The 26,187-nt window shown below is 28.9% G+C and overlaps 3 protein-coding genes across 5 annotated transcripts; 1 reads left to right on the top strand and 2 right to left on the bottom strand.

The window, feature by feature from the left end:
* Positions 1 to 4,084: 4,084 nt before the first annotated feature.
* On the bottom strand, positions 4,085 to 5,365 carry LOC137813390 (guanine nucleotide-binding protein subunit gamma 2-like). Its single transcript, XM_068615597.1, has 4 exons — positions 4,920 to 5,365; positions 4,764 to 4,816; positions 4,636 to 4,680; positions 4,085 to 4,304 (listed from the first exon to the last, which is right to left on the bottom strand). The coding sequence occupies exons 1-4, from the start codon at positions 5,121 to 5,123 to the stop codon at positions 4,223 to 4,225; spliced, it is 384 nt and encodes a 127-aa protein (XP_068471698.1). The 5' UTR covers positions 5,124 to 5,365; the 3' UTR covers positions 4,085 to 4,222.
* Positions 5,366 to 11,762: 6,397 nt separating this feature from the next.
* LOC137813389 (uncharacterized) lies at positions 11,763 to 17,206 on the top strand. Of its 2 annotated transcripts, none has more exons than XM_068615596.1 (5): positions 11,763 to 12,228; positions 13,681 to 13,905; positions 14,750 to 14,818; positions 15,566 to 15,758; positions 16,420 to 17,206. In XM_068615596.1, exons 1-5 carry the CDS (start codon positions 11,884 to 11,886, stop codon positions 16,830 to 16,832), a joined length of 1,245 nt encoding a protein of 414 aa, XP_068471697.1. In that variant the 5' UTR covers positions 11,763 to 11,883; the 3' UTR covers positions 16,833 to 17,206. The 2 variants fall into 2 exon arrangements, with proteins under 2 accessions (XP_068471697.1, XP_068471696.1); XM_068615595.1 differs by having other exon boundaries at positions 13,681 to 13,909; positions 14,754 to 14,818.
* Positions 17,207 to 18,819: 1,613 nt separating this feature from the next.
* LOC137813388 (uncharacterized) lies at positions 18,820 to 23,578 on the bottom strand. Of its 2 annotated transcripts, none has more exons than XM_068615593.1 (4): positions 23,384 to 23,578; positions 19,621 to 19,693; positions 19,483 to 19,538; positions 18,820 to 19,073 (listed from the first exon to the last, which is right to left on the bottom strand). In XM_068615593.1, the coding sequence occupies exons 1-4, from the start codon at positions 23,428 to 23,430 to the stop codon at positions 18,959 to 18,961; spliced, it is 291 nt and encodes a 96-aa protein (XP_068471694.1). In that variant the 5' UTR covers positions 23,431 to 23,578; the 3' UTR covers positions 18,820 to 18,958. The 2 variants fall into 2 exon arrangements, with proteins under 2 accessions (XP_068471694.1, XP_068471695.1); XM_068615594.1 differs by lacking the exon at positions 23,384 to 23,578 and adding an exon at positions 21,532 to 21,660.
* Positions 23,579 to 26,187: the final 2,609 nt, after the last annotated feature.

Raw genomic sequence — 26,187 nt, 5'->3', positions numbered from 1 at the left:
TGTTTTATTTTAAATATTTTGCTTGGATAAACCAATTTAAATTTATTGATTTTTTTTTTCATTTGGATAAAAGACTTCAATTGTCATCAAATACAAAAAATATTTAAATATCAAACAAGTTTTAATAATTAAAAAATAATTGTGGTGTTTTTTAGTTAGTCTTGCTAGATGTTATTGTTAGTTCAAAATTTGTCAATATTTTCTTAATTGATATAGACAAAAAAAAAAAGTAATCAATGTTAATGTTAATTGAATGATTTTCCAATTAACAATAGAAAAAAAAATTAACAGTTGTTTTTTACAAAGAATAACATTGATATTGATGACAAAAATTAATCATTGTAGACAAACAAGAGAATAAACTTGGTCATATAATGTGAATAAAAAAACTAGTTCACATTTGTCAAAAAATAGTCTTTCAAACGTTGATAGAGAAATGACATGAATTTGAGAATATGAACAAACTTCAAAATCTTACTTTTTAAGTGAAATTTAAAATTTCTAATTTTAAATAATTCAATTACTTATAAAATTATAAAAATTTAATTTATTTTGAAATTTTTTATTAAAAAAACATGTTTTTGTCATAAAACACTTTAAATTATCTACGTAAATAAATAGCTTCTTAAAACTCTCTATCCAAACACACTATAAAAATATTCATAAAATATTGATTTCTCCTTTATTCTACCAATGTTCAAGCATTAAGCATCACATTATAAAAAATTAATACTTCAAGATGTATTCCAAAATTTGGTTATATTAAGTAAATTTAATCAGACCAATCCTAATAATCACTTTCTAGATCTTTCCTTAGGATTTGAATTTATAAATTGCAAATCCTCTCACTGTTCAAGCATTTAGTAATAGAACAAATCAATATATTAAAATATATTCATATCCAGTTAATAAAAAAAATTATTTTACTCAAATCCAATTCTAAACATCACTTCCAATATCTCTCTTTATAATTTAATATTAAAAAAATCAAGATTCAAGACATAAGTATAAAAATTGAGAACAAATTAAATTACCAATATTAAGATAGAAGATTACAAAATATATTATATTCATTTACAATTAGTTAAAGATGCCACATGGTAACTTATATACAAATAAAAATCACTAAAGTAACAACAAAGTCATTTACCAAGTCCTTGCTTCTTGCTTTCATATCCTTGAAACATAAAATTACCAAAGATACCAATCTAATATTATTTTATAATAGAAGAAAAATAACTTTTTTATATAATGAAGATTGAATTTCAAGCAAAATAATTGATTTTTAAGTGAGGTTTTGCTTTGAAGTATTAGAAAAAATTTAGATCAAGATAATCTTTTGCAACAAATACTAAAAGTCTACACAACAAAAAGGACACAATATGTTTCATCCTAACTCTTGAGTTACATCCAATTATCTTTTAAGTGTTAAAAGGTTCCACTATAAACAAGAATGATTGCAAATGAGTACATAATTGTCATTCCTGATGAACATGACTAGAACAAGTCACTCATAACTATCCATCTTAATACCTTGAAACTAAGAACTCAGAGTATTATTTAATGTCACTTCTAGCTATAGATAAACAAGGATGAAGCCTAGGGAATAACTCTTATAGAAAATGGTACAATTAAAACTTTCGTCCGATACAGAGAGTAAAGGACAAAATATTTTTGTCTCCCACTTATAAGAGTACTAATACATAGAGAATATAGACATGAAGAGCTCATTCATGGAGTAAAACAGTAGTTTTGTATTATGATATCTATACATTTGTCTTCATCTTGTATTTATCGATGTTATAAACTAATTTTCATGTTGATTTCTTCATATGATATTGTCTTTCTATCTTAATATACTATGTTACTAGATTTAACTTGATCCTACATGCGTACATAAAATGTCTTATTTCCTTTTATACACGTGTTCAATATGAAATGGGAAACAAATTTGCAAGGCATAATATAAAAAAAATAAAATATATATATAGCTTTATAACATCACGATAAAAACAATTTTTTATTTAAATATATACTTTCTATAATTTATATAAATAAAGTCATTGTAAATATTCATTCAAATATCATGAGTTTATTTATAAAAGGTTTGTGTTGGGAGGATGCATTTGAATTGGTAGATTAATCAAGTAATGTGATTACTTATTATTAATCATTATTTCTTAGCAGAAATAGATTAATCATGTTATAATGAATTTCTTATTAATTAAGATGTGTGTGCATTATACTACTTGGTTGTGTTTATGTATAAAATGTTCAATTATTACATGTAGTTGCATTAACATTTTGATAATATATATATATATATATATATTTTATGTATGTGTAAAAAATATCTTCCTAAAAAACAATTAGTTCAATGCTTAGTTATATTTATTATCATTAAATTTTTTCAAAACAAGAACTATCTATTGCTCCTAGATTGTTAGGCATTATATCATCTAAGTTTCAACAAGGCTCTCCATTCAAAATAAGGTAGTCTCTTAGCATTTGTTGGTCACTCAAATGACCTACTAGCTTTGTTCAAAACACTCTTCATGGCTTGAACACAAGATTAAGCAAGGAAATTTTTTTATCATTTTTTTTAATTTAATTTTGGCTCCTCGCTTGAGTGTTTGCTTGGACACTTTACACTACAAGAAAATCATGAAATAGAAATCAATTTTAGAGACCAAAATAGTTAGTTACAATAGTAACTAAATTAGAGACCATTTTAGAAACTAAAAAAAATTGGTTTCTAAATTAGTTTCTATTATTGTTAAATAGTTTCTAAATTGGTATCTAATTAGCAACCAAGATTTTAACTACCAATTATTTAGTTTCTAAATTTGGTCTCTAAAATCTTAGTTGCTAATTAGATACCAATTTAGAAACTATTTAACAATAATAGAAATTAATTTAGAAACCAATTTTTTTATTTAGTTTCTAATTTAGTTACTATTGCAACTAATTATTTTGGTCTCTAAAAATTGGTTTCTATTTCATGATTTTCTTGTAGTGTTACTTATGAGCTATCTATTGCTTCACAATTTACTTTCTCACTAGAGCAAGGTTTTGACAATTAAGAAGGGATTTTCTCATTTTTTTTTCTTGATTTTCTACAAAATTTTGAAGTAACACATAATATGGAAAATATATTTATTTTTATGTTTTTCATTAATATTAAATTATTAAATATGATAAGTGACGTAATTTTGATACTTAAATTTACTTAAAGTTAACACTTATCCCTTATCCACTAAATGGTTGGTTAAAATAGGTGGAGTAGTATTAAGAGGCATTAGAAAATATAAGATTTCAGGTATATGTAAAATAGGTATTTATTCCTTTGTTTGAGAATGTTTAAATATTGAAGGATTAAAATATAATTTATTGAGCATAAATCAATTGTGTGAGAATGGTACGTATTCAACAAAATAAAGATATATCTATATATTCTCTGTTGATGATGTACCACATATCACAACGATATATGAAATTTATATAATAAATCTAGACAAGCTAAAGGTAATTTAGGAAATAGGAAAGATGATTTTTGAATAAAAAGTTTGGGACATGTCCATTTAAAACATTTTTTTAATGTGTTAAAAAATAAAGAACAAATCGGAATTATGAAAAAAAAGAAAAAAAAAAAAGATATTCAAACACCTATGAAAACACAAATTTGTATCTATCCATCCCAAATTTATATTCAACCAAAAAAGTCAGATAATACTCATTAAAATAAGAAGGATTCATACTATACCATTGATTAATTTGTCATTTCCTGTTACTCATTTTGACATCCCTAGATGACATTCTCTATTAACAACTGAATAACATATTAACAATTAGATGACATACTTGCAGTAAATCAAAATTACTTAGTTTTATAAAGTTAAACGACCAAATATGCAATGAAATTTTTTATAGAAGCATAAATTATATAAGCTCAACAAATAAAAATATGACTTAATTAGAAACAAAACTGTTCCAAAACAAGAACAGAACTAGCATGAAATAAAATATAAAACAACCAAAAAGGAATTTCCATTCTCTTCTTTTTTCTGAAAAAACAAACAAAGCCTTAAAAGCTTAAAGAAGATGTGATTCATTCATGAGTGTAGAACATTACAATTTCCCTCATCAGTGGCAGGAAAATTTTAAATCGTGTTCATACTTTATAAAAAAAAAATATATGTATATATAAATAGAAACCAAATATCTAAATCCAACGTTTGTGATTTCGAAAATGGTGGGTAGATCCGAACCATCGATCCCAAGCAGCATCAACTGAACCTTTAGTGCTGCAAAAATTTTACATGTCATCAATTCATACCCTTTTCTTTCACCTTTTGGTTAAGAATATTACAACACATGCTTCCTTTTTACATTAAAATACACAAACAACGCAACATTGGATCCTTAAAAAGAACAAACATCTTACCATAACCAGTTTTTGTTATTTTTTCATTACAATTCAAATTCTATTTCAAAACATGTACAATTCTACATGAGAACACTATTTCAAATACACTTGTTGTTACTGGTTCAACTTTATGAAAATTCACAAATTTTCGGAAAATTTCATAATGATTCATAAAGGTAGTGTTGTGATGAAGATGAATAATTTCTTACCATGGAAGGAGAGGATCTGCAGTAGATTCAACACTTGAAATTAAACTGCAAGACCACAATGGATGAAAAAAGGGTCAATGATGAAAACAAACACTGTATTGTTTATAATACAACATGGTGTTGCTTACTCCTTGCAAACTGTGGAGGATTCACCAATTGTTTCCACCTTTTCCAACTCTTCCTGCATCATCATAACCATCATAGTTCAGTGTCAAATTCTTGTTCCAAGTTAAGATGAACACAAAAAATTATGCAGAATTGTTGAACAGATGAAAAGGGTTGACCTGCAAAATGGTAATTTGGTTACTGAGGTGGGTTAGGGCTGCTTGCAACCTATGTTTCCCAATGAAGCCAGCAGGGAGAGAGGTGGTTCCTGATTGAGGGTGATGAGAGCCCTTTTGTGTCCCTTCTTCTCTATAGTCCTCTGACAATTCTCTTCCATTTTCTGATGCCAATAACTCTGATGAATGCTGTTCATCCATGGCCATATATCAGAGCACTGAGATGTGAAAGACAGAAAAAGAGGGGTATTGGAAGGAAGAAAAAGAAAGGATTTTTTTGGGTCAAATAAGGAGGGAGGGTTGAAAATGGTGGTTGGAGCAAAGGGATTAAATATCCAAATGAAAGATGCAAAAGGGGGTGAGAGGGGACCAAGTGGGGTGGGTCTGATCACAGGTCATATGTGGATTCTCAGAATTAGGTTTATTTAATTGTTGTGAGAAAAAGTGGTGCCACTATTCATACTACATTGGTGGCTTTGTAAGGAAAATATGTATTCTTTTTAATTCTGAGATTGGGACAGTGGACACCACTACAGGCAAATGCCATGTGTGGAGGAAAGAAAACAATGCCACAACTCTTTCTTTTTTTCATCTCTTTTGTCAACTCAATTGCTTATTCACTTTGGAATTTCTCTATTCACTCAACTTTCTTCTATTACATCTCCCACTCATCCTATGAAAATGTTAACATTACTCAAACTGAAATGAAAATGGGTCAATAGTGCATAAGCATGATGCCTTACATAGGAAATTGAACCACAAAATATAAGCAACTTCTTACTAATTAGCTTAGCAAATACATGATGCCTCAATAGTCCATAAACTTACTACATGTTGTTATTTAAATGATCATGTCCTTGATAATGTTCATCCCATTCCCACTTTTCATTTTCTTCAAATATAACATCTTTTCATTAAGTTATTAACAACATTTACATAAACAATGGAATAAATACCTAAATTAGTCCTAGAGAGATGAATTGGTTTATAGCCTACTTTTAATATAAATTATTATTATATTTTTTAGTTTTCTTTTTAAAAAATTAATTTTTTTGTCCTACTAGTATAAATTAAATTTTATTCTTATAAAGAATATGACAAACAATTATTATAATTGAAATTAAGGATGTTACATAGATATTACTATGATTTATACTTGAATTTTGTAGTTTTATTTTTTTTAAATATGCTTATGACTTCTCAATTGGTCTACAAGCAATTTTTTTAGGTAAACTGATATTTTTCTTGTAGTTGAGGTTACAAGTGAAATGTAGTGTCCTCCTTTATTTTGGTAAATTATATTTTTTTTTACTTTATATTGATAAATTGGATTTTTTTAATCTCGTGTACAAAGTTCATGTCTTCTTCTACACATAAATTATTATCTTCAAATCGATACAACTCATCACATCATCTGATATTTGAAAAAAACTAATGTTATATATAATAATGATGATGGTTTCATAGTAAATATGACTTTTAACAACATTTAAAATAGGGATTTAATAAAGGTTTAGAATGATTGTTGTACATCCACTTGCAATGAAAGTTCTCATTGTCCATAACTTTATAAATGTGAGGATCAATGATGATTCTTGGTGCAATTCTTATTATATGATTTTCATTTTATTTTTATGTTTTACTCATAAACCACAAGATTAGAGCAAATATTGTTGTTAAAAAAAAATTATATGTAAGTTAATTTTGTATGCTTCTTTAACCTACATTCAATCAAAGCCGTACAAACCATTCACATGTATAATTAATTTATTATTTATCCTACTTCACATCACTAATCTAACACCATTTTAAATCAATATGTAATTTACATAAATGCATAATTAAAGTCCAAAATCATTGTAGATAAATATATCAATTACTAAAATAATAAATAATGTGTTAAAACATAATTATTATAAGAATTAAACTACTTCTTCATCTACCCTAAAGTGTTATAAATATTTACAAATATTTTTTTAATGTGCTTTTAATGTAGTTCAGTGCTTATGAGTCTAATAATTATCGCTCATTGAAATAATTAATGTAATTGTAGATTGATGAATATTAATGTATTACTTAATCTTAACCTCTAATAATGTCAGCTTTGCAAAATGATTGTTATTCATTTCATTATGTGGTAACTACACTCGACTTTCGATTTGTCTATTACACTTCAACTCAAAATAAACATAACTAAATAAACTAATTGACATGAAAAAATTGAATAAACATTGTGATTAAAATACCTTCAATTGCACCCAAAGCTTATGTGATATTACAATTGGTCTATTGCTCTATTTGTTAGACCTGAAGTAGGCATTAAAAACATAAGAACATTGGTTAGAGTACATCATATTGTGTAAGTTTATTGTAATAAACATAAGAAATTGAATTTCTTACCAATATGCTATTTATTTGAAGTAAGTAAGGAGCTTCTTTTGCAAGGAGAAAAACAAAAAACGATATGATCTTACAATGATATAACCAATAGTTGTCAATGATGTCTATATTAAAAAGTAGTTATTGCAAGATTGAAAAAGTCACATAGAAATGTAAAGAACACTAGACACACCACTAAATGTAGTACATAAAGCTAAGGAAAAATTAAAGATATGTGAAAAGATAAGTATGATGTATTTTATAAACCCATTCTTGGTGAACACATACATGAATAAAACACAATGATTACACAAAATTTGCAAATACATACAACTAAGACATAATTTGATAAAATAGTTGCTAAAGAGTAAAAAAGTTTCTATTGATTGTATCACGTCAGAAAAAGATCTAACAGATCCTCTCCGATGAAACCCATATATAAAAACATGATTTGTGAAATATCAAAGGGAATCATACTCAAGCCAATGGAAACCCAACCTTTGTGATTGGAAATCCCATGAATAAGGTTCATATGAGTAAAAACATGTCCCTTGTTAATTCTGCTAGCACTAAAAAAAATTTAAATTAATTTTGTCCCTTCTTATGGTGAGTCAAAGTGTTAGGTATTACATCACTAAAAGGATAGCTTTGTAGTTAAATTCTATGTGGTATAAAAAAAATTTAACTTCTAACAAAGTTTTTAATGATTTTAACATCCCTTATGTGTGGTGTGTGATATATACACTTGATGAAAACACCTATATGAGTGTTCAGTGTGGTAATTTCTATAAGATTTTGGCAAGATCTTTAGAACATTTATAAATATTAGGCATGTGCATGACCTAGTAAGCATAACACAATGATAACAGTAAGGATTGTGGGAGTGATTATTGTGATTGATTAATAGCTAATTTTAATTCATATAATTTGTTACACCTACTACATTGTGTGTTAAATTTTTCAATCTAGGAATAGTTCATATAACTACACCAGCTTTGATACATTACAACTCATATGAGACCCAAGTTTTTTTTTTCTTTCTTCTTTCATCTTGTATCCTTTTGCAATGTATGGGGGAATTGTTTTAATTTTGTGTATTTCAAAAGGCACAAAAATCCAACATTGCCTTGTTCATTCTCTTTCAAAGGGTTTTATAAATAGATTTTATAATAGTAATATATAACCACTAGTAACCTATAATTGAGTTATGGTCTGATTTATGTGTCTTAAATATTATACTAAATGAATAGTTACTAGTCTGAATGTATCTAGTTGTAAGTAATTGAGAATATGTACATGAGTTCCCCCAACTCAAAATCCAAGCTCAAGATCTTAGAAGATTTACAGTGGATCAATTTGAAGGATGAACAACGAGCTCTGTTTGGACCGTTTGAATTTAGCATAGGTCGACCCTTAATTTGATTTCAAGTAATGTTTTTTAATTATATCCAATGATCATTTTTAATTATAGTACTTGACCGTTTAGTCCAAGTTTGATATACCTTTGTCGATGTTTGTGTTTGAACTAGGATTGTTTTGGTTCATGTTTGATATAGCCTTGTCGATGTCATGTTTGAACTCAGATACGTACTTGACCATTTTGGTTTGAGTTTGCAAAAAATTCAATTGAAGACATTACTCAAAATCATAATAAGGATGTCATTTTCATAGTAGTTTTAATTGGAATTTTTTTTATATAACTTACATCCGATAACACAATATCATATCAATGTTAACAACACATAAGACACCATAATTGTTATTTTCATGCGTAAAGATTTTGTCATATTTTAATATGTTCAAATGAGATTGCTTAATAAAATGTTCTAGCACATTTATAGTGTGTGCCATAAACTTATTCAAGTTAAAATAATATTTGAATAAAACCACCCCTGAACATGAAACATAATTAAAAATTGAAATTAACAAAACGAAGTTTGATTGATGATAAATATGTGATGTTGTAAGAGACATTTTAGTTGTTTGGTATTTACATGCACATGCAAAATACTTAAATGTTGACTTTAGAATTTTTTAGCCAATGACACTAGGAAAATAGATCTTACACATTTAACATGCACCAACTACAAACACATAAATAGATGGAAAAGATATATAGATAGATAGATAATGAGAGAGAAGTAATGGCACATGACCGGTTACGAATAAAACAAAGCAGTCGTTCAGTGGTTTGATGTGATGGATTGTCTTCTCATCAAAACCATAAATCTTGTGGTCCAGGAAAAGTTTTACGTGAGCCCACATAGTGGACGCCAAATATTCTTACCGAAAATGAATTAGGAGAGTTCTGAGGTGGAAAAGAGAAAACTTCTCCGTGGACCGAACTTTTATTTTTGTAAAAGAGATCTGAATGATGTCCAAGGATAGACACCTTTTATTTTTCCCACCAAGATCAAATATTAACCTACAATATACATCAAACAAACATAATATAAGTTTATTTATTAAAAGAAATTTGAAACAAAAGAAAACACAACATAAATAAGGCCTATTATTATATTTGTATGCGATTTTAAAGAAAGAAGTAAAGCCCTTTTTCAAAAAAAAAATTGTTCACTTTGTGTTGTTCATTGCCTAAGTTAGACAACAACATCACAAAATGTTGTTTTTGAGATTTTTGTGAAGAAGAATTGGCATTATATAATTTAAAAAGAAGAGTTCAAAGTATTGCAATCCCCTTTAAGAATTCTTTCTCAGTTGTGTTTGTAGGAGGTATCATAAGAGACTCTTCTTCTTCTTCTTTTTAAATCACACCTTCAATTGCCTTTTCTGGGGAGGAAAAATTTATATTTGGTTTAGCTTTAGACACAAATGTTTCTACAAGCATATTCTCGCATGATTTTCTACGGAAGGTAAAATGTTATCAATGTCTGATTCAACTCCAGACAAATATTTTTCTATAATTTCCTTTGCTATTATTTATCTTCCTTATGTGATATATATCTAGAGAAGTTACCCTCCCCTTAAACTTGCTCCTTTAATAGAATCTTTTAAGATAATATTCTTTAAAGGTAATGCTTCTCTTAAATTGTTATTCTACCCTAACACATAATTAAATCAAGTCATCCAAGTTTTGAAAGTAATTAAAAGAAAAAAAAAGTTCAATCTTATGACAAATTTCAAAGTTTAACCTCATAACTTTTCCTTAACATCAACCTCAAGCTAACAAATGCTCAAAAGGTATGAATTTCCATTTTAAACAATGTCATCATTTTGTAATATTTTGTAATATTGATGTTGGTATTACGGTAAATTTGCTTTGCAAAATAAATAGACAATTTTTGTAAGTTCATATTCGGTTCATAATGTTTCTGCATAAACAATTAGGTCTGTGAGTCTGCCAAACTTTTCTAAAATAAAACTATTTTTATAAATTTTATGATTTTTCCATTTCATTTTGTTAAACTAAATCTATCCCACTAAAATATGCCAACATTTTTTATTTGTATTTTTATTTTTAAATCATGTATAATAAATAAATTACGTTAAACGAGTAAGACATTAATTGGTGAGTAAAAATATTTTTACGTGAAATTAACAACATAATGATAATATAAGTTCTAGAAGATTTTAAGAATGTTTGAGAAGTTTTAGGGTATTTATACTTTGGTTAGATTTGAGATGAATTCGAAGGTGAATGAAAATTGTAGTTATTTGGATTAAGGAAGAAATGATGAGAAATAAAAAAAAAATTATCAAGATTTGTAAGTGACGTGATTGATAAAATAAATTTTTTAAATAGATAAAGTATAAAATAAAAAATTTATTCTTATATAATTAAATAAAAGTAAAAGTATGATTAAATAAGTTTATGTATAAATAAATTAAAATTTATGTTTTACTTGACACATATTTTTGTATAAATAAATACTTAAACTCTAAATCATATACCTTATACCCTAAATAAATTCTTAAATTATTTAAAATTTTAAATAAATATAAGTTCAAAATTTATTTAATGTTCTATATAAATAAAAATATAAAATAAAATATTTTTTTAAATAAATACAAAATTAAAATTATTTAATATCTTACGTAAATAAAAATATAAAATAAATAAAATTATTAAATTATTAAAATCCTAAATAAATATAAATCTAAATTATTTAAATAAAACATGAAATAAATAAAGTTTTTAAATTATTTAAAATTCTAAATAAATATAAATTTAAATTATTTAATATCATGTTTAAAAAATCTAAAATAAATAAAAAATTTAAATTATTCAAAATTCAAAATATATACAAATCTTATTTAATATATTATTTAAATAAAAATAAAAATAAATAAAAAATTTAAATCATTCAAAATTTTAACTAAATACAATTTTTTTTTTAATTTCGTATTTAAATTTTTTTAAAATAAATAAAATGTCTAAATTATTTATAATTCTAAAAAAAAAGTATAAATTCTAAATTATTTAATGATAAAGTCTTTATTATTTGAGTTACAACCTAAGACGATAAGACAGCGTTTGGCACAGCGCGGAGGTTAGGTTTGAAGGAAAAGGAAGTTCCGGAATGAGAGTGAAGAGAAGTAGTGAATAGTGTGTTCTCAAATCACAAAAATGGCGATGCTTTGCAAGGTTTCATCTTCACTCTTTCTTTCAGTCTCCCTCAAACCTAAACTCCTCAACCCCACCAATGCCTTTCTGCTTTCTCGTTCAACCGCCACCACCTCAAAGCAGAAGACACAGAACGCAAAACCAGGGTTGGCCAAGGAGAAGCGCAGAACCCGTTCCGACAAACACTTCAACCCAAACGCTATGATTGACCTTTGTAATGTTAACGACGCCGACACCAAGTTCTCTCACATTCCGGTCATGCTGGGCGAAGTCATGGACGTCTTCTCCGCCGTTTCCTTAACCTCCTTCGTCGATTGCACCCTCGGCGCTGCCGGTCACTCCACCGCCGTTAGTACTTTTTTATTTGTTAACTTATAGAGACTCCCTCCCATCAATCTCGCCAACATCAGATTTTTTAACTTGTAAATAAACTGATTTTAGTTCATGGAGAAACTTATTTCTTCTTTATTCTTTTTCTGATTTTCATATGTTAATGTTAATGTTGTAGATCCTATTAGGACATTTCATATTATATACTAGGACAGTATATAGTTGGGATTCACCTTATAAGCCACCGGCTTTATAACTCAACATAGTCTTGAGTTAGACTTAATTACGCTTTGAGTTAGACTTAATTACGCTTCTTAATATGATATCAGAATTTAGAATCTTAGCAAGAGTTCATTTGAGCTTATCAGTCAATCTGCTTTCGAGCCAAACCATGCATAAATATATAGTCTCATGCACGAGTTATCAGTCTATCAGCAATCAACCGTCTCAGCGTCAGGGAAATGTGTTGGAAATCAAGGACATTTCATAGTATTTAAGTGATGCAAACCTCACCTTATAAGTTGGTTGAATTAAGCTTAAAGTTCACCACTTAATAGTTAAGTCAACTTCTTAATAGTTAAAGTGTTTGTAGAAAAAGTTATCCAAGGATAGGTAGACCTTCTCAATTTGTTTTTGTTCTTGTACATGTAAAACAATTTTTCGTTTGGTCACTAGTACTAGCAATTTGTTTTCGTTTGTACATGTAGTAGTAATAGTATTCTTAATTTGACCCCTACAAGTGTAGGACATTCTTAGTTTGGTTCCTAAATTAAAGGATCAAATTAAAAAGGTTTCACTGGGATAGAAACCAAGTTAAGTATGCACACTCAAATTCATGTATTAGGGGTGATGATGGCAAGAACCAAGTCCGTAATGATTTTACAAATATAAATGTATTGGGACAACTGTAATAAGTTAGACTTAAAGTACGCTTCTTAATATGATATCAAAATTTAGATTCTTAGCAAGAGTTCATTTGAGTTTATCAGTCAATCCGCTATCGAGCCGGACCACGCATAAATATATAGTCTCACGCAAGAGTTATCAGTCTATCGGCAGTATCAGCGTCAGGGAAATGTGTTAGAGATCTCACATTAAGAACATTTCATAGTATTTAAGTGGATGCAATCATGCAAACCTCACCTTATAAGTTGGTTCCTAAATTAAAGGATCAAATTAAAAAGGTTTCATTGGGATAGAAACCAAGTTAAGTATGTACACTCAAATTCATGTGTATTAGGGGTGATGATGGCAAGAACCAAGTCCGAAATGATTTTATAAATATAAATGTATTGGGACAACTGTAATAAGTTTTTTAAGTGTAAATTGATTGGTTCTAGTGACTGAATAAATAATTCGTTGTAGGGACTAACTTAAATGTTTCACCTTCTTGAAATTTGTGGAATTTTCAATTTTCATTTATGCATGTTGTTGAAGGGCTGAGAAATGGAATAAAATGAAATGAAACAGGTGATCAGGGGTCATCCTGAGATGAAGTTTTTCGTGGGGATGGATGTGGACTCTGTGGCACATGACATTGCCCAGCCACGCCTTGATGCCGTTTTAAGTAGTGATGTCAAAGCTTTTACCGTTTTGAGGAATTTTAGAGATGTCAAGTCTGTGCTTAGAGAATTCACTGACTTGAACATGGGTGTTGATGGCATCTTAATGGACTTGGGAATGTCATCTATGCAGGTTTGTTCTACAACTACATATTTGATGTACTTATTGATAAGCATGTCAAAAAATGAGAAGTTAAAATGAAATAAAATTTCTCCTATAGACTAAAATCAGTTTATGTATAAGTTAATTCATATAAGTTCCCTTATTTAGGATACGTTTCAATAAACTTTTCCAAAAACACTTATAGAAGAAGAAAATGGGAATGAAAGATGAAATAAGTTTTTCTGTAAGCTAAAATTATCTTTAAGAACTTAGTTTTAGATTATGCATAAACTAATTTTAACATGTAAGAAATTTATTTCATTGTATGTGTTTCTGGATAAGTTTCTCCAAAACATACCCTTAGTTTCTCCGAAATTGTTATTTTAACTTACGTATACACTAATTTTTAGTTTATAGAAGAAGATTATTTCATTTATTTTCTAAATGTCTGTTGAGAAGTTTATCCAAAGAGGATCATCATATCCTTCATTAACTTACCTGCACGCTTGTGTTTCATCTATTGTGGTTTCAAATTGCAGTTCACTCATTGTAATTGCCAAGACCTCTGTACTTGGATTTGTGCCTGAGTAATTTTTGGATCTCAGACTTCTTGGTGCATTTGGATAAACAACTTAATTAAGCTTTTATAGAATAAATGTTTAGAATCATTTTAGCATTGTTTTATTTTATTTTTTTAAGCAAAGAAGAAATAAGGTTTAGTTGTTTTAAAGTTAAGTTACGAAAGTATAAACTGTCTTTATAAACTCTCCTAAAGCATTTACCGGAGTGCTTATGTCATCACTCCAAAGAAGATTTAAATAAGCTATTCCAAATGAACTAGTGCTGATTTTTTTTTATGTATTTTTGGTTTTAGGTAGACAATCCTGCGAGAGGATTCAGTGTGCTTGGTGATGGACCCCTTGATATGCGGATGGATCCTCAGGTATAGTTTCTCAGGCATTTTGTATCTCTGAAATTTAAGCTCTTTTGATGAAGAATGGGATCGATAGATATGGTGGCAAGCAGCTGTTTGTTTTTATATTGCATCACATGTAACGTTGCTGACATAATAGTTGCAACATTCAAAGTTGCTGGGATGGCATCAAATATATGTTGTTTAATGTTGTCTGTTTATTTTCTTTGTACTCTCTTCGCTTAGTTAAGATGGTTCAATCCAAGTTTCTATTTCTAAACGGTTTGGCTTCTCTAAAGAAAGGGATGCATATGTTCCAAGTATGGAGTTACAGCCAAGTGATTTTTCAATCAATGGCAGCGGTTGTAACAAAGTACCGCCGCATATGCACCAAGTCATGGAGTTGTTAAAATTCATTATGTTATGTGTTAATCAACGATTGTAAGTCTACACTTCTCCCTCTAAAGTGTCCCTCTTTCTTTAAAGGAGTAAAATTTGTTTCTAAAATACCTTTTGTAGAAGTTTAGATATATGATTTGTACTACCAAACTAAGTCATCTGTCTAAACAATGCTGGAAACTCGTTTGATGGCTTTCTTTAATCCTTCTTGTTGACAAAATGTGCATATTTCCTCTTTTACCACACCGTAATACTTTTTGTTGTTTTTGGTAATCAAGGCAAAAAAGTTTCTCATGTAATTATACCCAGTTGACCGTTTGCTGATGAGTAATACATACTTTTTCTTTGCTATTGAACTGATGCACAGGCCTATGACAGGCAAGTCTTAAAGCAGAGGACGTATTAAATTCCTGGCCAGATTCTGAAGTGGGCCGTATCCTAAGAGAATATGGAGAAGAAAGCAATTGGCGAACCCTGCAAAAGAAAATTGTCAATGCCCGATTAAATGGTGGGTTTCACTCGACCACTGATTTGCTAGATCTTATTAGACGTGTGACTCCTCCAATGAAAGGTAGTTCCTTCTCCAGTGTTTTTTCTTTGACTATAAGCATCACTTCTCGTGCATGCCATTAATTAATTATCACATATCATATGCTATGAAGCTTAAACAAGCCTCTTAAATGGTGTGTTTGTGTTGGATACACATATTGGACACTGACACGCGTACGACACGTATAGGTGAAGTGTATAATTCAAAACATACTTTTTGAGTCTCCGACAATTCTAGCACAATTCTAACACAATTTTAAAAAAGACAAATACAGTAATCTTCTAGAATCTCAAACTTATTGTATAAGTTTCTATTATGATTATAGAAATAAGGAACAAATCCTTCTGAACTAGACATGTGAAACATCTTTCTACCACAGAAAAAATTCAGTCATATTTGTTCACATAAATCTTAATTGTCAATTTATATAATTCATAATGATATAATATATAAATCCGTGACCCGTATCCTATATTTTGGAAATTACGCGTCAAAGTGTCTGTGTCAATGTTTGTGCTTGATAGATCATATGTTCCCGTTATGTTTTCTACAATATCATTCCTGATCTTCATGTTTGCAAGAGAATTATAACATAATTTTTCACTCTTACATTTTTTGTTTCATTAGAAGGTGTGAACTGTAATTAATTATCCATGTTCAAACTTCAATTACACTGTAATAGGTGGAAGACAAGGTTGGATAAAGACAGCAACCCGGGTTTTTCAAGCTCTTAGAATTGCTGTTAATGATGAACTGAAGACACTTGAGGATTCCCTCTATTCTTGTTTTGATTGCCTGGCACCGAGGGGTAGACTTGCTGTAATATCTTTTCATAGTCTAGAAGACAGAATTGTGAAGCAGACATTTCTTAATATAATCAAAGGGGGCGAAGATGGTGAAGAAAGAGAGAGTCTCAACAGTTATTTGAGGGAGACTAGTGATGAAATCAAAGAAAAAGAAGCTTGGATAAAGCAAGTAATACATGGCTCAAATGGAACAATTCTCACAAAAAGACCAATCACACCATCAGGAGAAGAAGAAAAATTGAACCGCCGAAGTAGAAGTGCAAAGCTCAGAGTTATTCAGAAGCACTGAAATATAAAACATTGCAAACTGTGTTCTGGTGTAGAGCCCTTAAAACCATTTGTATTCATAGGGTAGCATATCTTTAACCTGGGTGTTCTGCATATTCATCTTCAGAAAGAAAGAAAAAAAATGGTTCTATATTTACAACTTTTCATTAAGAGAAAAAGTGGTCAAAAGCAACTTGCAAATTACCTGATACCTGTTTTACTTGAGAAATTTCTAGCAAATTGCAATCTGGAGATTTGGATTTTAGTACTTCATCCACTTCTTGCATATTTCATCCACCTCAACTGTTAATTGTAATTGTAGCAGAAAGTGTCATGAGTTTACTTGATGTTCATGAAGTGTTTGGTTTAATAGAAAGAGTTATAGCATGTTTGAGGCCAATATTGGATAAAAAGAATGGAAAAATATTAAAGTAATTTACAAAAAACTTTCAAAGTTGAAGTGGGGTGATTTGTAACTTCAAATCCATTGATAACAAAATTTGGAGAATTATTTTCAACAAATATGTGGGATTAAGGAAAATATTTAGCAAAAAGAAAAACACAATTGATTTTTCCTTCTCATTTTTCATTTGAATAAATCGTTCATTGATTTTTTTTTTAAGAGAAATCAGTCACTGGTTTAAATAAATATTAATTTAATGTTTTGTATATACTAAAATATTTTATCATTCTTATAATATCAATATTTTTTATTACCAACTTCTAAACATCATGGTTAAATTAACAATGTTTTTCGATGTATTAAATTTTACTTCTCGTTTTGTTTGACATCTAGAGTCACATAAAAGTGTAAAAATGATTCATTGTAATATTTAATTGTAGATGTTAACTTCTATGAAGAGTTTTACTCACCAAATAACTTGCTTAAATGTATGGCGAAAATTTTTTAAGGACTTATTTGTATGAAAAAAATTATCCAAAGGCCTATAAGTTACTACTACTTCAATCTTTTATAGAACAAATTGAGTATTTATTCAAAAAAGAGTTATAATTTCATAAAATAAACTCAAATATGCATACGTTTCAAATATTTTAAATAATAACTAAAATCATACGTTTTAGGCATACATTATTAAATATTCTAATTACTACTTTAGACATATTTATTAAATATATCTAATATTTAAGAACATTTTTTCATATAATAGTTAATAGTACAAATTATGTATATATAAAAAAAATATTATTGTCTATTATATAACATTAAGCATGGTTGAAATTGGAAGTAATTTGTGTCTTAAAAAATAAAGTGACCTTGAAGTGGTGAATGATTAAAGGGGATGTTTATTTATTAGTATTTGAATGATTAGCGATTATGTTTATTAATTTCGAATATATTTTAATTTTTTACAAATATATTTTGTGTGTATTGAGAGATTTTTAGTTTCATCTATCAGATTTAATATAAGAATTTGTCTGGTAGTGCTCCAAATTTGAAATGCCTATATATGATATGCTTTATATAGAATAAGTAAAAACAATAATTGTATTGAATTTTAAATTGTTTGATTAAACAATTTGGAAAGATTGATATTTTTTAGTAGTTTATTTTCTTCACTTATGCATTCATCATCAAACTTAATATCATATAAATAAGAGAATAATAAGTTTTCTAATTTGTTTATTTTATAGCTTCAAGTTATACATGACACAAACTATCATTCATCTTTCTCTCATGCAATCAAATTTTTATATGAACCTCTAAATAAATATGAACTTTTAAAAACTATATAAACCAAATAAAGAAAATAAAAAACCATAAATAACTTGACACATTTCAAATGAGTTTCAATCACACTCACATCCAAAAGAACTGCAAGTCAAACTCAAGACTCGAATAATAAATATCTTCAACTCTCAAGTTTCATCCCTAAACATTTCCCACCATTATCTGTGCCATGTTCATCTGTGCCACCAATTATCATCCAGGAATTGAAAGTAAATAGAAGTATATTACTGGAGTTACTGAGCATATTATGTACTAAACCCTTCAAACATCATGTATAAAAATTCAAAACTGAATGTGAACATTTTTCCTACTTGAAAGAAACAAATACAGTTTACATTTAGAAGGTAGAAGTTATATAGTACACTTCAACAAACAAATATTCAATAAATAAGGAGATGTCACAACTTCATTTCTTGGCCAAATTCTTCAATAGTTTTTGTAGCTAGAGTCAGAACATCTACAAAAGCACTGAATGATGCCCGCAGAAATCTGGCTTCTGTTGCCTCAAAGTGCCTGAATAAGATTACACATTCAGCGTGCCCTTTAAGCTAAATTAACTAATGAAAGTAGTAAATGAATCCTTTTAGGTAAAAGAGACCAACATGAATGACTAACATATTGCAGATGATATTTAAAATTGTAGTCATGTCAAAATGTCTTCATGAAAAAATTGCAATTAACACAAACATGATGCACATAGGTATCTATAGATAGCAGCATTTCATACACAAATTTAATGGCTAAAAATTAATTGCAATAAAAAACTTCACTTGAGTTACCAAAATTAAGTATTTTATATCTAATTAACTCTTAATAACATGATAACATTAATTGCTTTTAACCAGCAAATGAAGCAATACTAAACTCACCATAAACTCATTTACAAAAACATTCAACTATTAATACTGAAGAGCATACTCACACTGACAGCTTTCCATCTGACACTGACATGCCTCTTTTTACTTTATCAGGTTGCAACTGCAAAAGGCACATAATTATATAAAAACTAGTTGAAAATAATTGGTAAAACATTGGAAAGATCATGTCTTAAGACAGTTACCTCTTTGTCAACTGCTAAGGCAGTATACACAATGGAAGCGTTCTCTTCAGATCCAAAATCCATTTCCATGTCACTGTAATTGTCATTCCGTTTTTAATGACAAGTTTGTCAGTATTTCAGTACACAAGGAAATCTCAGAATTTTCATAGCAAGTTTTTCTCGTGGCAGTGAATCTTTTAAATTCATGAAATTTACACGTAATTAATGTGCATATATTCACTAGATCTGATGATTCTTGAAAACAAAAAAATTTACCATAAATATTTAACAGATTAGTTCATAAACTTGAGATTTTGATTGCATTTTGCTTACTAAGTTCAAGACATTTACACACAATTAATGTACATATATTCACTAGATCAGATGATTCTTAAAAACAAAACATTTTACCGTAAATATTAAGTGATTAGTTCATAAACTTGAGATTTTGGTTGTATCTGGCTTACTAAGTTCTGGTCTAAACAGGACTTGGACCAATTATTTGATTCAGGCAGCGCAAAGCATAAGGAAGCTTTATGATTTGGGTAATTCACTCCAAAAGGCAAGCAAAGGGAATAAGGAAGGGAAACTTCTTATGCTGACTAGATAGACTGGTTAGGAAGGTAACATGAATATAAGGATATGAGTGTATCACAAGCATGACTGACTAAAATCAATTTGCTGACAGTAGTTTTCTCTGAGAAGCCTAGGGCTCTGATTATCTTTTGTTAGAAATTCGGCTCGGTGCCCTTCTGGAATAGAATAACACTCACACTAGTTCTTGTTCCTGGTAACTTACACAGACCTAAATCTATAATTTCATTAGTAGCCCAAGAATTAGGAGGATACACAATGAAATCAAATGCAACAGCTACCAAAATAGAAACTAAGAAATGCCAATCACCTGAGAAATTTAAAAACAACTCAGAGCATTCAATTATTATATTATAATCTAAAATGTCCAGACATGACTGCACAAAAAACTCAAAAATTGTAAGTCTGAAAGTATCAAACGTTTTGTCAACAATGAATTACATCTTTCCTAATATGTTAGTACGGAATTTAAAGTTGTCGGGCAGGAAGGCTTTCCAATCTTTAAATACTTTCTTTTCCCAATATTATGAATCAGCCATAAATTTCTCCTCTAAAAACCTGCCCACATAACTGTTTGAATCTGTATTTGCCCCCTAAATAATGTTACTCTCAAAATATGAACCATTAAATAAAATTGAATTAGAACTTAAGTTCAATGAATAACGAAAATATTTAGTGAAATATCTACCTTTCATTTCATCTAAGAACAAGCTTCAAATTGCATGTAGTATTTCATTTTACATCTCATACCTGTATAATTATATGTACATTACCTACTTAAAATCAACTTTTGCTCCATTTTCACTGGCTATTGCTCATGGAAAAGACACTATCAAAACAGTGATAGAGGGATTATAGACCTCCTATTTTTACAACGTTATTAAGAATAATACAAGTTCAAGCCTAGCAAGGAGAGAGGTAATCTTGCTCTGAAACACTAGAAAGGAAGAGAGAGGAGACTTGCTGAGGGAATTTTACTATTTCTTCTTTGGTTTTGTTACTCAAAAAGGATTCCATAATTTGATTTGTCTGTTCCAAATGTTCTATCCCAGTTCCAATTGTAGCTCATGCGACAAGCATACAAAATTCCAGGATCAAGGTCTATGAATGCCAATTGTAACATACCATAACTATAAGGAAAATTAATGAGGGAATGATATTGTTATGGGCTTCTATTAACTGATCCGCAAGCCAATGTATATGAATTCAAATATGTATTCAGAAGTAAAAAGTGTAATTAGATCGTGCTCCCCTCTCCCAAATCCAGGTTACAGGTCCCAAAAATTCCCTCTCTAACATACCACACATTATTCTAATAGTCCCTTCGCAGTAACTCACGAGCCATATGACGCTCACAGCCAACTAGGTCAGTTACATGACTCGCGTCCTCTCCCTCTCTCTCAATTCTGGTTAGGTACATTTGCATATACTTCCTTTTCTTGTCCACCTGGGTGATCTTGGTATTTGTGTACCTTGGACCATAACAGAAAACAAATAATGTATTCAACCAGAAAGCAGCTTCAAGCAAGCAGAGCAGACAATTAACCCAAGAGCAGAGAACAACAAAATGTAGCCAAAAGATGCCATAAATGTGTAGCCTGCCTGAAAGTAACCACAAAGAGACCAAGAAAGGCCACGAGACAGATAACGGTGCTGCAAACAGAAGCATGGAGGGTGGCAGTGGACCCCACATGTTGAACCACGTAATAAAGAATAATAACTTTTGAAGCTTTTAATCATCTATTTGCATTATAGCTTGAAAAGTAACGGACAGGTATCAATTTGATCTTTATTGAAAGCTTTAACAAAAGGGTATTTGAAACACAAATTACATAAGTTTCAAATTTTGGTTTCATCATGCACTCATACTTTTACAGTTAAAGAATGCAAGAGAAATTTCAAGTGTTTTTTCCTACATAGTTCCTTGTTACTACAAGCTTCTGTCCTAGGTGCTCTCCAACTTTTATCTTCTTACTAAGTCAATATAATAATTCCTATTAATCTCTCAGCAAGCAAAACATGATAATAAAACTCACTATAAAAATTAATCCATACATATCTAGACTAAATTTCTTTTATGCAGGAAATATATTATATTTGGGCAGCAACATAAAGTCTGATCTGGAAACCATTGCCAATATGTGATACATCTCTAATTTCAAATCCTCACAATGAACTTGTCACCCAAGAAGATAAACATTGCAAACATATTTCTAAAATTGCCATCCAAAACTCTATTCTGTTACTATAGCATCTAAATATCCTGCTGGCAGAAATAGAAGTATACATATACACTAGGTTGTCCTTTTACTTGCCCACATCAAGATTTTCAACCATGAGTTTGTAATGGTAAAGCGTCAAGCCATGACAAAAAAAGGTTTCTAAGAAGTAAATACCGTCTGTAATAGTTCAGAAGCACGACTAAAGTAATCAATTTCTACTCAGACAAATACCATCTCACTACTACAAAACAAGATCAATATAAAAACAGCTCCAAAACTCAAAACAAAGGCATAAAACATTATCTGTACAAATTTTAAATAAGAGTTTTCAAGGAAAAACATGGTATATATAGATCCATTTGGACAAACGTCAACATAAACACTTGTAAGAGATGAAAATAAGAAAGTAAAAAAAAACTTTTATAAACTAAAACTAGCTTGTACATAAGCTATATTGTTGAAGTTCTCTCATTAATTATTTGAAAGTTGGTTTTTAACTTGTGCAAAAGCTAATTTTAACTCTTTTTCTCCATTTTTTTCTTCTCTTATAAGTGCTTCTCCTGTATAGCTCTTGTATTTCCTAAATCGAAGAGGGATTATTTGGATGAGATACAGGACAAGACGTGCTAGCTAGCAACACAGAGTAATATTATTGCTTAAAATTGATTGAAAGTTACAAAATCTAAGAGTAAATAGCTAAATTAAAGATAAGGCCCAGGAAAATTTATGATATGTCAATGGTAAAATTGGGTTTCTAGCTTTTCTCCCCACCGGACAGAAGGGTATCAAATCAACAAAATGCAATTTAGAAACCAAATTCAAAATTTGAACAAATATCATCAAGAAGAAATAAAATTCAGTTCTGAATTCTCAATATCAAGAGAAATACACATGCCAAGTCATCATTTGCAGAATGGAAAACCGTGGCTAATTAAAAAATTGGTAGAAAAGTTTAGAAAGAGAGAAACCAGGAGAATTCCCATTGCGGTTGGGAATGTGGTGTGGTGGAAGCCATGTGTGACCCTTCAAAGCGTGGAGTGGCTCTGACTGCAAAGGAAGCGGAAACAGAGTGGCGGAAACAGAGTGGAACAGGATTCTGAAATAGGGTTTCTTTACTAAGGCACAAGGAGGGAAAAGAAAACACACATAAAATGACTTTTTCTTTTGATTTTTTTATAATGTCCACTTTTTTATAATAAAAGGTAGAAAAACAAAAAATAAATTTTATCAGAATTATTAAAATAAAAAATACTTATTAAATTTTCAAACTAGAAATATTTTTATTAAAAATAATTATAAAATAAATAACTTTTATAATTTTATTATATATAATTTTTTATTGTAAGTAGTTAATTGAGTTTTAAAAAAAAGTTATAAACCTAAACCCTAATAATTACATGTAATAATAAGAATCATTGATATATTAATAGTTATAGATTTTATTTCTTAGAAAAAAAAAGGGAATATTATTAATTATAAACTAACTTTAACTTTGACATTTTTTCCCTCAAATGTTTTAAAATAGGAAAATAAAGGATAAAAGGATTTATGCCTTTTTCTAAATAAAATTCACAAAAATAAATAAATAAAACATCTCACAATAAAATATTACTATGTACTAAAATTATTTTTATATCATTTTATGAATATAATAAATGCATAACTTATATTTTTTCCAGTTGAACTTCTCAAATTATTAAACATAATTTTTATTTTGATATTGTTAAGTCTTTAGAAAGACTTATCAAATGATTAAGTATAACTTGGATTTTCATATTTCTAAGACACTACTTAGATTTCTCATAGCATCCAAATAACTTGGAGGTACATCAAGACAAATCACAAGAACTCACATTATTATAACTTACATGTACCTCGAAACAAAGAATAAATTATCAAATCACAATATATCATTCATATACATAATTTACCATCACATATCTAAAAATATATATTAAGCATCTATAAACACAAGCTTTATTTATAGAAATCATCACTCTATCTCTTAAATTTTTGTTGTCATCTCTAGTATTAGATGAATTTATCATCTCTTAAAGAAATATTTGAATCAAATATTCGACTAAGAAGCATATGTCAACATCAACAATCTTTTGAAAAATGAGCTAAAGCTACTATGCTTCACCACCCATTCCCTCGTGCACGTACAATCTATTATAGAAAAGACTATTTGGTCTGTACAGTTATGCGCTTTACACAATGTCAAGTAAAAACATTTTGACCAAGGATTGATAAGTACTTATAGTTATCAAGATGTTGGTTCAAGAGGAAAAACACATCTAATGCATGCATCGAACACATTTAATGCATCATCTATATTCAATTTGATTAGACGAAAGAAAAACCTTCGTATAAGCTGAACTTGCACAACAACCAGAAAAGGATTTATAACAACTCTTTTCTTCAACGCTTATTTTAAAGTCATCCTTCAAGAAGAATAAGAACATGAACCTGAGCTAGAATTTGTGAAGTTTTAAAATGTTGCTGAAATTTTGTTGTACTCTGGAAAGCTTTATAAGAACATTATATGTTCATTAGCAAACTAGTAAAATGTTTACACTGTGTATACGTCTAAGATGTCACCCTCTCTAATGAGCAAACTTTTGTGATATTTTAGATCTGTCTTAGTCAAGAGTGATTGTGTTTAAAAAAAAACAAACTCGATGGACTAGTCAAGAGTGGTAACGTTCCAAATTCAAAGAATACTCACGGGTTAGCCTGAGTGACTACATTCTAAAAGAATACTCAATGGATTAATGAGGAGTAACACTACAATTTGAAAGAATACATGTTTTGTAACATGCAGTAGTAGTTTGCATAGTGAAACTCAATCCGTTAATAAAACTAGACGTAGTCTGCACTGTTAGACAATCTAATATAAAATTTTGAGTAAAATTTTCTTTTCCTAATCTTGTTAAAATTTCATATTAGTAAACATGTATTAACTTAAGAAGGAGAAATTTTTAAACTAAGTTTTTGAAGGTCTTCTCCAAATTAAATAAAATTTACACTCATAAAAATTATATTATGAGTAGCTAATTGAGATTACACAAGGTTTTAGGTTTAGGTAACTAACAGTAATACTCAGGATCATTACAACACAATTACCAATTGATAAAAACAAATTATACATTTTTTACCTAATTCTTTTTAACCAATTTTAGTAAAATGTAACACTTGGATTAACCACAAATAGAATTGTGTTGTATGAACACCTATTGCCTAAAGGGATAAGCTCCATCACATTCTTATACACTTTTCAATATCAAATAACCAATTAACTAATCCATAACCATTTGTAGACCTTTCCAATAAAGGATACAAGAGAGTCACTTAGCATTCATATTCTCATTTTTTGTTCACAAAAGATTGACATGAGAGTGGAAAAGGAGAAATTTAATTGCTTCTTTACAATATTGAAGCTTTTTTAAAAAAAAAAACAAGGTAAAGAGGAAGGAAATGTTATAACATGCTTTTTTTTCACACTTCAAAATTATGTCCTCCATGCACTCTTAAATTTAATTACTATTTTAGTTTTAATATATTTTTGTGAACTTTAGCACCTTGAACTCTTAGTTGTTTGCTAGCTTAGAAATCAACAACTCACCATATGATTTTTTTTTTTGTTATAACTTTAATTCTCCATCATGTATCAACTTAGTTGTAATGAAATGAATGCATTTTCATTTTTAATGCATAAATTTTTGTCTCTTAAGTATTATAATGTTAGATGATTTATCTTTGAATATGCTTT

This window comes from Phaseolus vulgaris, chromosome 1 (assembly GCF_000499845.2).
Source record: "Phaseolus vulgaris cultivar G19833 chromosome 1, P. vulgaris v2.0, whole genome shotgun sequence".
NCBI lineage: Eukaryota > Viridiplantae > Streptophyta > Magnoliopsida > Fabales > Fabaceae > Phaseolus > Phaseolus vulgaris.
This window is presented reverse-complemented; position numbering and strand designations above follow the sequence as displayed.